General features: G+C 47.9%; 1 protein-coding gene across 1 annotated transcript; it reads left to right on the forward strand.

Annotated features, from left to right (window-relative positions):
• Positions 1 to 145: 145 nt before the first annotated feature.
• Positions 146 to 14,882, forward strand: sestd1 (SEC14 and spectrin domains 1). The gene is made up of 19 exons (XM_037488579.2): positions 146 to 424; positions 2,733 to 2,802; positions 2,896 to 3,004; positions 4,061 to 4,151; positions 4,230 to 4,343; positions 6,752 to 6,865; positions 6,995 to 7,089; positions 7,176 to 7,231; positions 8,561 to 8,629; positions 8,919 to 9,076; positions 10,233 to 10,355; positions 10,906 to 11,100; positions 11,432 to 11,546; positions 11,648 to 11,816; positions 12,211 to 12,292; positions 12,373 to 12,495; positions 12,593 to 12,784; positions 12,884 to 12,987; positions 13,504 to 14,882. Exons 2-19 carry the CDS (start codon positions 2,733 to 2,735, stop codon positions 13,763 to 13,765), a joined length of 2,241 nt encoding a protein of 746 aa, XP_037344476.2. The 5' UTR covers positions 146 to 424; the 3' UTR covers positions 13,766 to 14,882.
• Positions 14,883 to 14,924: the final 42 nt, after the last annotated feature.

Raw genomic sequence — 14,924 nt, forward strand, 5'->3', positions numbered from 1 at the left:
ACCAGTCTAAATATGTATAATATATGTAATTTAAAAGCCCACTAGATAAAACGCATGATTTTCAATTAGTCCTCCAGCTAATCCAGAAAACATGATAATCCACTGCTCCTCTGGGCTTTTATTTGGAAGGTTGCTGTACCGGAAGTTGTAACATTTTATTGGGCTTCACTGAGGCTGCGCAGAGCCGCGAGCTCCACCGCCTGCTCGCCGTGTGTTTGACTGTTGTCCAAAGCTAACGGAGAGCGAACTGGGATCTTCAGTGTTTGATGGAAAGCAGAATATCCGCTGACTACCGCGTCCAAGAGGAGAAACGGGAGGAAGAGGAGGAGAGGAAGAGCTGCAGGACCAGCAGAGACACGGGAGGAGAGCAAGAGACCAGGGAGACGAAATCAGGACAGGATAATGCTGCAGATTTGACTGGAAGGTAAGAACAGCCGCCCGATCGATACTTATTGTTGATCGATCTCCAAGTTGTCGATGCTGCGTGTGTATTGAGGCGGAGGTGAGGGAGGTACAGCCGCAGCAGCCTGCAGCCGCTGAATGTAGGTCATTGTGTCTGTGGGCCGAGAGCCGAACCAAACCGAGCCGTTCCGGGCCGTCCTGCCGCTGCAGCCAGGCCGCAGGCAGCCTGAGGAGGAGGAGGAGGAGGAGGGTGAAGGCTGGCTGGTGCTGCAGTGCCCAGACTCATTTATTACCACTGATGAAGCGGCCAATGGCGATGTAACAACAGCCCTGAGAAATAATGGACTATACAATACAAAACAATACTAACCCAATAAAAGTAAACCTTAAAAGACCCGGAAACTTGATGTCTTATTTGGAGTTTGGTTCTTCATGAAATGTATACACTCATCACTGAAATAGCAACAATTAAAGTTACTCTTCAGGAAAAAATGTTTTATCTGTTAACTCAACTCTTTATTATGTCATTATAGCAATAAAGAATGATAAGAAAAACAAACGATGCTAACATGAGGGCCATACACATAATAACTAAAGATTAGATGCCCAACACTGACATGGTATGGTTTAGTATTAATGCATGTCAAATATTTAACAAACTAGTCTGCCTCTTTTCAAAGGTAATAAAATCAACAATGAAAAGATAAACCATCAAATAGCGGAGAGAAGGTTGGACCTGACACAGATGTGTCAGTGTTGACAAACCTACAGTTTGTGTGTGTGTGTGTCAGCACGTGCCACCCTTCTATACATTTCCCGATGGAACAAACCAAATAAAATCACTGTACTGATCGGGATCTGACCATGTGTACTAATGACTAAGTATGTGCACTAGTGACTGACCATGTGGACTAAATGACTGACCATGTGTACTAATGACTAAGTATGTGCACTAGTGACTGTGGACTAATGACTAAGTATGTGCACTAGTGACTGACCATGTGTACTAATGACTAAGTATGTGCACTAGTGACTGACCATGTGGACTAATGACTAAGTATGTGCACTAGTGACTGACCATGTGGACTAAATGACTGACCATGTGTACTAATGACTAAGTATGTGCACTAGTGACTGTGGACTAATGACTAAGTATGTGCACTAGTGACTGACCATGTGTACTAATGACTAAGTATGTGCACTAGTGACTGACCATGTGGACTAATGACTAAGTATGTGCACTAGTGACTGACTATGTGGACTAATGACTAAGTATGTGCACTAGTGACTGACCATGTGGACTAGTGACTGACCATGTGGACTAGTGACTGACCATGTGGACTAATGACTAAGTATGTGGACTAGTGACTGACTATGTGGACTAATGACTAAGTATGTGCACTAGTGACTGACTATGTGGACTAATGACTAAGTATGTGCACTAGTGACTGACCATGTGGACTAATGACTAAGTATGTGCACTAGTGACTGACTATGTGGACTAATGACTAAGTATGTGCACTAGTGACTGACCATGTGTACTAATGACTAAGTATGTGCACTAGTGACTGACCATGTGGACTAGTGACTGACCATGTGGACTAGTGACTGACCATGTGGACTAGTGACTGACCATGTGGACTAGTGACTGACCATGTGGACTAAATGACTGACCATGTGTACTAATGACTAAGTATGTGCACTAGTGACTGACTATGTGGACTAATGACTAAGTATGTGCACTAGTGACTGACCATGTGTACTAATGACTAAGTATTTGCACTAGTGACTGACCATGTGGACTAGTGACTGACCATGTGGACTAGTGACTGACCATGTGGACTAGTGACTGACCATGTGGACTAGTAAATGACCATGTGGACTAATGACTAAGTATGTGCACTAGTGACTGACTATGTGGACTAATGACTAAGTATGTGCACTAGTGACTGACCATGTGGACTAGTGACTGACCATGTGGACTAGTAAATGACCATGTTGTCTAATGACTAAGTATGTGCACTAGTGACTGACCATGTGGACTAATGACTAAGTATGTGCACTAGTGACTGACCATGTGGACTAGTGTCTGACCATGTGGACTAGTGTGTAAAAGCATGTAGACTAGGATGTGAAGATGTAGACTAGTGTCTAAACATCTGGACTATGATTGTGGGCTATAGGGTATAAGATGTGTGAGCATGTGGACTGACCAAGATTTCTGATTGGTAGACCAGTGTCATACGGCGACCAAAAGCAGTTTCAGTGAACATATTGTGAATTTCATATTACGGTAGAAATTTAAATCAGTTGTTTGTATCTGTCCACAGATGTCAAACGTTACAGTGGAGGCAACCAACATGCTCCCCATCCTTAAGAAGAAACTTGCCTTTCTGTCAGGTAAAACACACTCAAACATGTGTACGTGTGACGATTTCTAATCTCAGTTTAGAAGCACTTCGGTCAGTAATCTGCGGATCTATCTCTCCTCAGGGGGCAAAGACCGGCGCAGTGGTCTGATCCTGACCATCCCTCTCAGTTCAGATCAGACCAGCATGGAGGAGCTCAGCGCCACACTTGACTACCTGCTCAGCATCCCCAGGTATGTTGGAGGAGATGCCGGGCCTTTGCATCCTGGGTCCAGGCTGCGTCTGAATCCAGCACGTTGAGCTGTGCTTTAAAGGATGATCTCGGTTTATTACAGCTGGCAGTGGCCCGGACATCACACGACCCGGATTATTCCATAAGCCCTCCTTTTCCAACAGATGTTTGTGAAGATAAACAAACTCTCTCAGATTGATCTGGTCCCGAAGGTTTTCCCGAGATTAGTTCCAATCCGGGATGACATTTCTCATCTGAGATAAAACAATCAACACGAACTACTGCCTTTAAAGCTTAATGTGTTTTTTTGGTTTTTGAGTCGCTTTCATTTCGATCAAACCTTTTCTCTGACTCTTTAAACAACCTTGTTTGGCAGCTGGACAAGTGATTTACTCCCTGTTTTATTGCTGCAGTAAAGATGTTGTCCGATGCTTCCAGCTCGTCGTCACTTGTCAGGAGTTGATGTCGTCCACAACTCACAACTCGCGCTGTTTGAAATTCCCGGAGGTCAAACGGGGCGTCGTAAGGCAAGCCGCGTCAAGGCGACAGTCATCCCATAAGGCCTCACTCCGTTTGTTCCGCTACACTATCGGATGGACAGGGTCACGACCTGGCTCTTTGGGCCCATGGCAAGATTGGAGTTGCACTGTTAAAAAGCGGTTTAACGTGTTCTTTATTTAAGATGAGACAACGAAAAACCACGGCGGCTGCACGACAGAGAAGAGACTGAATGAACATTGGGTTGTTTTTTTTTTTTTTTATCTCCGGGCACCGGGCCCAGGTGCCTTCAATCACCAAACCCAGCCCACAGACCTAAATCCCACTGGAAGGCTGCTGCCTCCACAGCAGGGGTCGCCACCATATGACCTCAATATTATATTATATAATATCCAGAACAAACATGTTCTTGTATTTGGGCCAAGAAATCAAACAGCATCTCCACTGCGAGCTGACTTCTGGTTTTGGGACACGAACGCGACAGTCTGTGTCCACAGCTCGGATGATACACCTGTCTTACAACATGATCCCCCCCCCCCTCTCTCTCTCTCCCTCTCAGTCAGAAGTGTAAGGCTCGGGGCTTCACCGTGATCGTGGACGGGCGGAAGTCTCAGTGGAACATCGTGAAGACCGTGGTGCTCATGTTGCAGGTACGAGCCTCTGGATCCCCAACGCAAGCGGCACTGTGAAACAGACCAGTACGGTTTATGCTCCCGGTGCCGTTTCAGAATGTGATTCCTGCCGAGGTGTCGCTGGTGTGTGTGGTGAAGCCAGATGAATTCTGGGACAAGAAGGTCACGCACTTCTGCTTCTGGAAGGAGAAAGACCGCTTAGGCTTCGAGGTGAGTTTCCACGAGGTCGTCGGTCGACCCTGAAGTTGTCATGTTGGTGTTTTCCTCTCCGTGGGACCGGTCACATGGGGCTTCCCTGACCTGAAGGTTTCCGAACCACGCGAGGTTTCTGCTTGTGTTTTTCCAATTTTGGCTTTACCCACTGAAACGTTGCAGAGAGACAGTTTGTCATTAAAAAAAAATTAAAAAAGCAACAGAGGGACCAACTCTGTCATTTAGTGACCACACCAGTGGCGCCACTGCAGAGACAGCGACTGCTAGCTGGCCCCCCCACTTTTGTCCAAATATAAACATCACAACAACCATTTCATGTGTTGCCATGTTTTAAGGGAGCACAGTGGAAGAAATTAGGTTTATATACACATGTACAGCTTATCACCACTTGTCCCGAGTAAGTATTTGAACCCCTGCCGATTTCGCAAGTAATGTGTGATCTATGATTATCTATGATATATGATTATAATGGTAGGTGTATTTTAACAGTGAGAAAAATCCAGAAAACTGCATTTTATAACATTTCTGACTGAATTTGCATTTGACGCAGAAAATAAGTATTTGAACCCCCCCCCCCAAGCAAAAGATTCCTCTGGTTGCAAAGCAGACGTCAGACAGGAGGAATTTTGGTCCACTCCCCTTTGCAGATCCTCTCCAAATCCTTCAGGTTGTGTGGCTGTCGCGAGGCAACGCGAAGCGTCCGCTCCCTCCACAGATTCTCCATGGTGGATTAGGGTCCGGAGACGGGCTATAGGACCACTCTATGGCCTCGATGGGCTTCTTCTTGAGCCACTCCTTTGCTGCCTTGGCCGTGTGCTTTGGGAAACGGCCCCTGAGCTTGACGTTTGCACCGCCGTGCTCGCCGGTGGGGATGCTGTTCTTGGAGTCGCACTCGGCAAGCTTCCCCCTCCCCCGTGTAGTTCCGGGGTTATTCCGCACCTCTCTGATGATCCCAGGTGCTGCACGAGACGAGATCTCACGTGGAGCCCCCCAGACCGAGGGCGATTGACCGTTGTTTGATGTTGAATCCATTTGCGGATAATTGCACCAACAGTTGAGTGACAATTTTGTCTCTGACCTCCTTGGACAACTCTTTGGTCTTGCCCATGGTGGTGAGGTTTAAGGTGTGAAGTGTGATTCTTTGGAAAGGATTCTTTTATACGCACCACCTATTGAGATCAGGGCTACATTGTTAGGCCTAATGAGGACTAATCTGTGTGCTTTTAGGGCACATGACTGGTCTTTTGGGAGCCAGAATTCTTTCTGTTTGCTTGGGGGTTCAAATACTTATTTTCTGCATCAAATGCAAATAAATATAAATGTTATAAAAGGCTGTGTTTGGCTAGGTGTGTGTGTGCGAGCGCACATTGTAATTGCATTGTAAAACTCCCTCTCTATTAAAACGGATGGTTTTACTGACAGAAATTAGTGGTTGCTGTGACCCAGATTTCTGCACCCATGTTGGCCCCATAGTTGTTGCCACGGTAACCGAAGCAAGTTGGTGGGTGTGTATTAAGTTGCCGCTCATAAGAGACATTTAGTGCGTCAGTCAAAGACGCTCCGGCATGAGAGATTGGGCTTGTTAACATTTCAATGGTTGAAGGACTGAAGTGTTTCCTAAATAACCTCTCATTTAGATCTGTGACTTTGATACACACTCACACAGCTGCTGGGACAGAGGTTCCGGTGACCGTGTTGAAATGTGACTCATCTAAACTATGGAGAGTGTGTGTGTATGTCACACAGTGGGGTGGAGGGGGGGGGGGGGGGGGGGGGATGGTGTCGGACAGCTGCTCTGGAGTCTGACCTCCCATTTAAATAAACACACACTGAGGAGAGTCAAATTTCTCGGACAGCATCTGCTGCAGCGACAGCTGGGAGCCTCCCGACCGTCCACGTTCATTCTTTAATGTTCTCAAATATCGGTAAACCGTGATATTTTAAGCTCAGGTTAATAGACGATCTTTTGATAAAACCTGATTCCGATCAGGGGACTAGCTCTCTATCTCCCGATTTGGAGTGGTTTGTCTCTTCTGGGGAGGCTCGTGGAGGAGGACTGGCTCCTTGTGTACATCTATAGAGGAGCAGAGATGATGCCTGGAACCTGGAAATGACTCTTGATTCTTTCGTCTATTTTTGAAGTGTTGTTAGTCTGTGGCTTAGTTCGTCATTTTCAACAACTCGTTCTTCATTTTCCTTCAGACCTCCTGGCTTTCACAGCTCATGTGACACATGCTGCATTATTCCAAACCCTTTTAGATGTGGAATTGAATAAGAATTCCACTGAAGTGAAATGTCATCGCGTTGTGAGCTCTCTCCTGCTGCGTTGGTGATGGGGGGTTGTGGGGCCTGGGTTCCTGTTTGTTTCACATTTGAAGTGGACTGCTGCCTGTGCTTCCTGTCAGGTGATCCTGGTGTCGGCCAATAAGCTGACCCGATACATTGAACCCTGTCAGCTGACGGACGATTTTGGCGGAAGTCTGGACTACGACCACAACGACTGGCTCAACAAGAGACTGGTGAGAATTTCATTATCATTCCTCTGTATGACATTTTTTTTTTGACATGCAAAAGGTGAAAGGTTGTTGCTATGGTGACCTGGCTGCACGTCTCAGCCCGTTCATGGACGTTTGTTTGATTCGCTGCAGGTTTTTGAGAAGTTCACCAGGGAGTCGACGTCGCTGCTGGACGAGCTGTTGATGATCAACGACGGCGATAAGGGCAGCGCGGAGAGCAAGGAGAAGTATGCGCGCGCACACACACACACACACACACACGTGTTCCAGCGGTAGACAGATGAAGAGCTGCGTGTCCCTCTGTCCTCTGCAGATCAGCTGACTGCGCCCTCTTGCCCTCCTTCGACCCGGAGACTGTCCTTCAGACCGGTAAATATCCTGCGCTCTCCTTTCAGCCCCTTTCAGACCCGTAAGCCTCATGTTTTAAGACCACTGCAGCATCCAAGGAAACACAAAGGGTCATTTTGGACCACCCCCCCAAAAAAGAAAATAGTAGCAAAAAACAGCACAGTGTTTTTATTCTGATCACATTTAAAACGCTTTAGGAAGGGATTTTTTACTTGGCAGAATAAACAGGAACAATAATCACATTAAGCAAAAAGACATCTGGCTGTTTAAATATATATTTGTGAACCTTTAAAAAGCACAGAGTTAATTACTGTTTCCTGGCAGCAAAGAAGATACAAAAATTGTTTATTTTTTTAGGAGATTCTTCTCTTGTAAAAGAACATTACCCCTCAGAATACAGTGCAAAAAGAAAAGCTCATACAGTACAAATAACAAGCCGAGCACACATCTACTCTCGCTTGTAGTCCTGACTTGTGTGTAGTGACTGAAAGAATCGTGCATCCAAGCAGTCACACCTTCCAATCCAGCTCACGCATGGATGATTTATTAAGGGAAATTTGAAAGAAGTGTGGAAAACCATATGAGACCAAGACCTATGGGACATCGAAATGACCGATCTGTAAACTATTTGCAGTACAATTTACACAAACAAATGCAAATATATATTAAAGCCTAAAACATATCAGCGGGATGGAAATTCCATGTTTTCTTTAAGTTGTCACTTAAAAGATACCAATTGTCACAGCCAGAAGCAAGATGTTCAGCTAACTGACTCGTGTGTGAGAGAAAGGCTTCTGTCAGTGAAGGCAACCAAAGAAATCGACTCTCCTCGGCTCGTTTTACGTCTGGCCCCGAATAAACCTATGGCTTCAACCAGATCACATGACATCTGCACTCTAAGCAAAACCAACAAGCCATGATTGACTCGACTGAGACCAACAGACTGCTATATATATATATATAGAGATATCTATATATATGCACATAGAGCCTCCAAGTTGTATATATAGATTCCATTTTTTGCCCGTTCTTGTGAAATACATCATAGAATAAAATGGCCTCGGGGGTTAAAAGGGGATTAGTTGCTGGTGCCGGATTGCGAGTGGGCCTCGCTCTCCATGACGGTGAGGGTAGGCAGGCTCTGGCTGCTCGTTCGGGGCCGCGGCTCAATGGACGCCAAGGACGGAGGCGTCGATGGCCCCCGCTCACTGCACTGAGCGGGCCTGTGTCTGCCCGGAGGTGAAAGGGGGTCTTTGTTTGTGGTGCCACCCTCCTCCCTCTGCAGCGCGCAGACAAACACTGACACGCTATCGCCGCTCTTCTGAAAGCGTCCGTTCGTCTGCCCCGCAGGTCATGAGCTGCTTTCGGAGCTGCAGCAGCGGCGCTTCAACGACTCCGAGGGAGGCGGGGGGCAGGGAGGTGAGGAGGAGAATGAATGAATGTCTTTTTCTATTGGTTTGTGCAAATGACTGTCTCTCAGCTGTTGTCGATGGACACTTCAATGATGTCATTGAGTGGAAGAGTCTACTGCGTAAACTGCTGGAAGTGTGATACCTCACTGATCTGAATCTCTCAGACCTCTTCTCAGACTTTTTAATGTGCGATCAGACCCAAAGATGGGGGGGGGGGATGTCATGGACTACCACCCCCTCCCCCCCCCCCTGCAGTGCGTCCCTGCCTGTCCCCCTCACTGACCTCTGACCTCCAGGGCCAGCCTGGTGTCCGATGGAGGAGGAGCTGCTGGCTCAGCCTCAAGTGATGAAGCTGCTGGACTCCCTCAGGGAGCAGTACACCAGATACCAGGAGCTCTGCAGGCAGCGAAACAAGCGCACCCAGCTGGACGAGATCCACGCCAAGGTCATGCAGGTAACCCCGGTCTCCATTTTTAAATCACATGTCGATGCTATTTTGTTTCACATATCGGCCAAAGTGTCTCGTTTTTTTTTTCCCTCATTTTCAAGGTTGATTTGTCTTTTTTTTTTTTTTTTAAACATGGCAGATACTTAACGGTAGGTGGAATTGTTTGAAACCTTTTAGCAGGAACCAGACTAGCACTCCCCTGTGTGTCTGGCCTATTTATCACTTGCCAATGTATCCTATATACATGGTGCAGCAGCCTCCTTGTCTTTAAAAGTCTCTTGCCCTGATTCTTTTGTCATCCGATCTTTGACCTCTGACCCTTAGAAACAGAATCCGTTAGCTGTGCTTCTGTAGAAGTAGACTCCGCCGCGGCTACTGGTGTTCGTTCTTGCAGCCGCCGGGGGGGGGCTTGGAGATGAGCCCAAAGGTTGCCATGGGAACCGCACCATGCCGGTCGCTAGCCTGGAGGATTTGAGGTTGGGGCGGGAGGGGGGCGGGTGGCCTACTTCTGGATCCAACTGTCTGTCTGGGTGTGCGTGTTTGCTCTGTAAGGCGTCACTGACCTGATAAATACAATTAAATCATGATACGCACACATCTGGATGGCCGTTGTTGGGCACAGTGTCGTCCTGTGGGGAATATGTTAACCTCAACTCCCATGTGAGACACGGATGGAATGGAATTATTTTTAGAGATATTGTTAGAGAATGTACACATGGCGCCACTTCTAAACGAGGCGCTTGCTTTTCCATGTTTAAATAGTGCGGGCATTTACCCGGCCGACGGGGTCTATTGGAAGAGTTGCATTTTGGGGGAGTTTCCTCCTCTGCTGCTTTGATTTTGACCTTCCTGTTTTAAGATGCGTTTCTTGTGTCTCCTCCAAACTTGGTGAAAGTACAATGCTGAATTTTTGGAATTGATTAAATTCATAACTTCATTCATGAGGTCGGTATGATCCCCCACCTCAGAGAATAGTAGTGGAGGCTGGGAGCCCCCTGGTGGTCGACTCGAAGATATGATGTCCAATGAGGTGGTTCAGTTTCTGGGCCCTGGTTTCCAAAAAGGCCTCCAACTACGGGCAGAAGAATACTGGGACCAGCCCCTCTCACGATCCCCCTGTGCAGCAGATCTCTGAAGTGTTTCCTCTCCCTCTTCATATCAGGTGGTCACCTGGCTGCAGGGTCCAGGCTCAGAGCTGTTGAAGACTCAGAAGGCCATCGGGGACTCGATGAGAGCAGCTCAGGCTCTGCAGCAGAAACACGAGGAGATCGAGAGCCAGCACAGTGTAATGCAACACACACACACACACACGTGTAATCATGTGACAAGCACATTGATGAACTAAATTTTGGGTTTGGGGCTAAATACAGATCTGAGGAGCGTTCTCTTTGATGCTTCCAGCCTGCTGTTTGACTGTGAAGAAGGTCGACCAGAAACAAACCCACTGCTAATGCATTTCACATGTCACTTTCATGTTTGGGTTTAACGGAGTGATGTCACCAGCAGCACAACAAAAAGTCACTGAAAGTCTCTTTGTGGAGCCTCTCATGTTACGTCTTGACTTTCAATCTCAACGGGAACATCCTGGTAAAATAAACCAGTTGGCTGAAACTTTTTACAATCTTAATTGTTGTTGTCTGACTTACAGAAACAACACATGTTAAAGGAGCATTTCCATTTGTTGGAGAGGTTAAACCCTACATTCAAGAAAAAAATCCAACAACGACCTTTAGGATCTTTCATTTAAATGAATCATTGTGTAACAGCTGAGAGGTTGTAGTTGGGTTCTCCGCTAAGTGCGTTTTCAGTTCTGCGTGGTGTCGTGTCCTGTGCAGGAGTGGTTCGCGGTCTACGTGGAGCTGAACCAGCAGATCTCTGCCTTGCTCAGTGGCGGCGAGGATGAGGAGGTGGCGGAGCTGAAGGCGCTGCAGCAGCAGCTGAGCGAGGTCTGCTACCAGCAGGCCGCTCAGCTGGAGGGCCGACAGAACGTCCTGCAGGCGGCGCAGGGCTTCCACAGCACCGCGCAGGAGGTACACACACACACACACACACACACACACACTCTGTACAGTGCTGCTGGCTGTGCTTGATGTTCGGACTGGTAACAGCCCCGGACTGGTGGTTCACATGATGGTCTTTCCACAAAACTAAAACCAGAACTTTCCGTGATGGGTCCGAATGTGGATCAAGTGGCACAAGAGTAATCTGTGTGTAATCCCTGAGCAAGACACCCAACCCCCAACTGCTCATCGGGCAGGAGGGGCCAAGAATGTAAAACCACGTGTTTAGAATGCAATGTAAGTCGCTTTGGATAAAAGCGGTTGGTTCTGAGCCATTAAAGCCCCGCCTCTGCCTCTGCAGTTGTCCCAGCAGCTGGACGGGCTGCTCGGCATGCTCTGCGCCGACGTGGCTCCAGCTGACGGAGCCTCCATTCAACAAAACCTCAAGCTGCTGGAGGAGAAGCTGCAGACTGTCGGTGCGTGCTCCGCCCGTCACAAAGCTCGCCCTCTGGACCGATGGCGTCCACGTTAATCAAAGTGTGTCCGTGTGTGTGTGTGCCGACGCCTGTCCGCGAAGAGACCGGCCTGGCTTCTCTGCGTCAGAAGGGGGCGCTGTTAATGGAACAGATGTGCACCCAGCCGGCGTGGCCCCCGGACGAGGGGGAGGAGAGTCCAGCCGGGGAGCAGCAGGACGGCTCTCAGCAGGTCCACACCGTGATGGAGGAGATGCAGCTCCGCAAGCAGAGGTAGCCTCTTTGTGCCGCCTTTTCCAAAGCTGAGGTCAGGAGGGAGCAACTCTTTACATCAAATCTTTGTTCAGCGCTGAACTGCAGCAGCTCACTTCTTCCTCCCCATCTGTTGGGGTCCCGGGAGTCATAAGATAAGACTTTTTCACAATGTTAATGTGGCTCAAACTAAGACAGTTACAACTAACTGCTCAGATTTTCAACAAATGTCCCGATCACCAAAGGATGAACTTTTTTGGCTCCAATAATTGGATTAAGTTTAGGTTTTTAACTCCACTGCAGGTGAAACACTTCATTGCCCCAATCTTTCATGCTGATGACATAATGGGCATTGCAGCTTTTAGGGGGGGGGCGATACTGGCTCGTGACACTATTTGTGTGTGTTTGTTTGCAGGTGTGAGGACATGGTGGACGTGAGGAGGCTGAAGATGCTACAAATGGTCCAACTGTTCAAATGTGAAGAAGACGCTTTACAGGTAGGACACAAAAACGACGACAACACACACTACAATACTTCCTGCGTTGATGAGATAATTCTCTGTATGTGTGTGTTCAGGCCGTAGAGTGGCTTGGCGAGCTGTTGGACGCCTTGTTGAAGACCCACGTCAGACTGGGCGACGACTCTCTGGAGACCAGGACCATGTCGGACAAACACAGGAAGTTCGTGGACGTCGCTCAGGTGAGACAACTCGTAGTGCGCTCCCACAATAGATGACAAAGCGTCCACTCCGGGAGGGGACAAGCTGAGGCTGAACGTGGTGGCTCTCTTCTTGCAGAGCACGTACGACTACGGCCGCCAGCTGCTGCAGGCCACCGTCGTCCTCTGCCAGTCCCTGCGCTGCACCACGCGCTCGTCCGGAGACACTCTGCCCAGACTCAACCGGGTCTGGAAGCAGTTCAGCGTCAGCTCCGAGGAGAGGCAGCAGAGGCTGGAGCTCGCCCTGAGCTTCCACACCGCCGCCGAGAGGGTGAGCGAGAGAGAGAGAGAGAGAGAGAACGCCACGGGCAGACATGTCGCCCGCTGTAGCTGCACAGGCGCTGAAAGTGTCCTTTTGAATGGGTTTCAGGTATTACAGCAAGAATGCGTGGACCCTGAGTTTCTGGATGAAGTCGACTCTTGTGGGAAAACTCTGCTGGACAGACTGACCTTGCCTGTTGTCTTCCCTGATGGGTGGGTACACACACACAGGAGCTACTTACAAACCAACCACATTCCTAATTGCCGCTCTCAAGATGACATCCAGCTGGCAGTTTCATCATCTTTTTAAAACCTCAATACTTGATTTTTTTTTTTTATATCCAGGTGGCCGACATTCACATGTTCACCTTTTGTTTTAATGATATAGTGAACTTTACCAAACACATCAGGGCAACATTAGCTGTTACTTCTGTCCATCGATTGCAAAATAACGATCTGATAAATTCACAGAACCCGAGGTTTCAAAACGGCAGTCCACAAACCGATGGGCTTCCTTCCTTTGATACGATCTCTGGCTTAAAGCTACTTAAAGCCCGGCGCCCTGGTAGCTGAATGCTTTCTGTGTTGTGCCACTACTAGTAGTCACGTGATCTCGATTGCAGCTGCTTTCAAGCAGTCGCACGTTTTTTGTGCACTCAGGAAGTGGGTCCCCATGTCACACATACTTCATATGAAACAAACCCCTAACTGGAATCCTCGTGCTTTCAGGACCGAGCAGTTCTTCGGGAGTCCCAGCGACACAGCGGCGGCGGCTGAGGCCGTCAGGGAGCGTCTCCTGCTGGTGGAGGAGAGACGGCTGCAGCTGCAGGAGGTGGAGCTTCATAATGACGAGGAGGAGGAGGAGATGCTAAATGGGCAGGAGGCGCGGCTCGACGTGATCGGCGAGGAACTGAGCGAGAAAGAGGAGCAAGATGAGGAGGAGGAGGGGCGTCAGGACGAAGACCTGGAGAGGGCCACGCAGGACTGCTGATTGACTTCCATCGTCGCTTTGCTCTCACTGGTCCTTCTTTACATTAAGACTACATTTTCCATCAGCCTCAATGCTTACCCGTCCTACAGAGGGGAAACATGTCTGATGGGATCCGATCAGCAGCAAGTGAGAGTGCTTCACGGCCGTGCGCTCTGGAACAAAAGCGCCCTCTAACTGGTCTTCTGCTGCTATGCCATCCAGTAGAACTGTAAAATGCTGGAATTCTTAACGTTACTATGTCCGGATACTCTGTTGATGACTGATTGACTGTGGAAAAAAAAAAAACTAATGTACAGCTAAAAGCAACTCCTCTTCCCCAGCATGCCTGTTTACCTAAGTGGAGCTTCCATGTTACCATGGTTCCTGTCTTTCTTGCTTCCTTGTCCCCCGTTGGGATGTAACCGAAGAGCGGCTTCACAGATCAGGTGTGCAGCCTCAACGGGCATTTGGGATGGACACAAAGCGCTCCAGTCTGAATCACATGTAAAAATAAGTGTAGCAACTTGTAGAGACAAGTCCCAAAGAGCAACACGAAAAAACATGCAAATAGTTAGAAGTAAAAGATCTACATTGATAGCGAGTCACGCAAGTCATTTGGGAAAGGTCCCCCTTTCCTCAGAGATGCTGGGACAACACATTAACTTGACTTCCACGACCGAAGGATGAGGATCCCCTGAGGATACAGTAATTGAATAAGTTGCTTTAGTTTGGCAAAGTATGTAAAATGATTAGAGCAGGGATTAAACGCTGTGACCAAATGACTCCTCCCTTGAAATGGTGTGTGGGACTTGTAGATGTAACGTTATGGTTTCCATGATGCTAAATGTCTTCAGAGGACCCAGAAGCTGACTACTCTGTTGTTCTAAATAAGCCCGCTGCCTTCATGACGTCAACATCTAACTGGTGCCGCTTTCCTCCGATTCAGACTGACATCATAAAAAGATTCCTTTTAAATTATTTTTACTTTTGTTAAGAAACTTGCCGTGAATGGTTGGTGTTTTTGACCAATAACTGCTGCTGCTGTACGTGTCATTGTTCTATCCTGCGTCTTGCTCTTTGTCCGATAATATATATACATATGACATCCTCCTCTAAATAAAGAAGCTTTTTGAAAGTTGCTCTGTGTGAGGATTTCTTTTTGTCTGAAGCTCTCTCTCAA

Source organism: Pungitius pungitius, chromosome 10 (assembly GCF_949316345.1).
Source record: "Pungitius pungitius chromosome 10, fPunPun2.1, whole genome shotgun sequence".
Classification (NCBI taxonomy): Eukaryota; Metazoa; Chordata; class Actinopteri; order Perciformes; family Gasterosteidae; genus Pungitius; species Pungitius pungitius.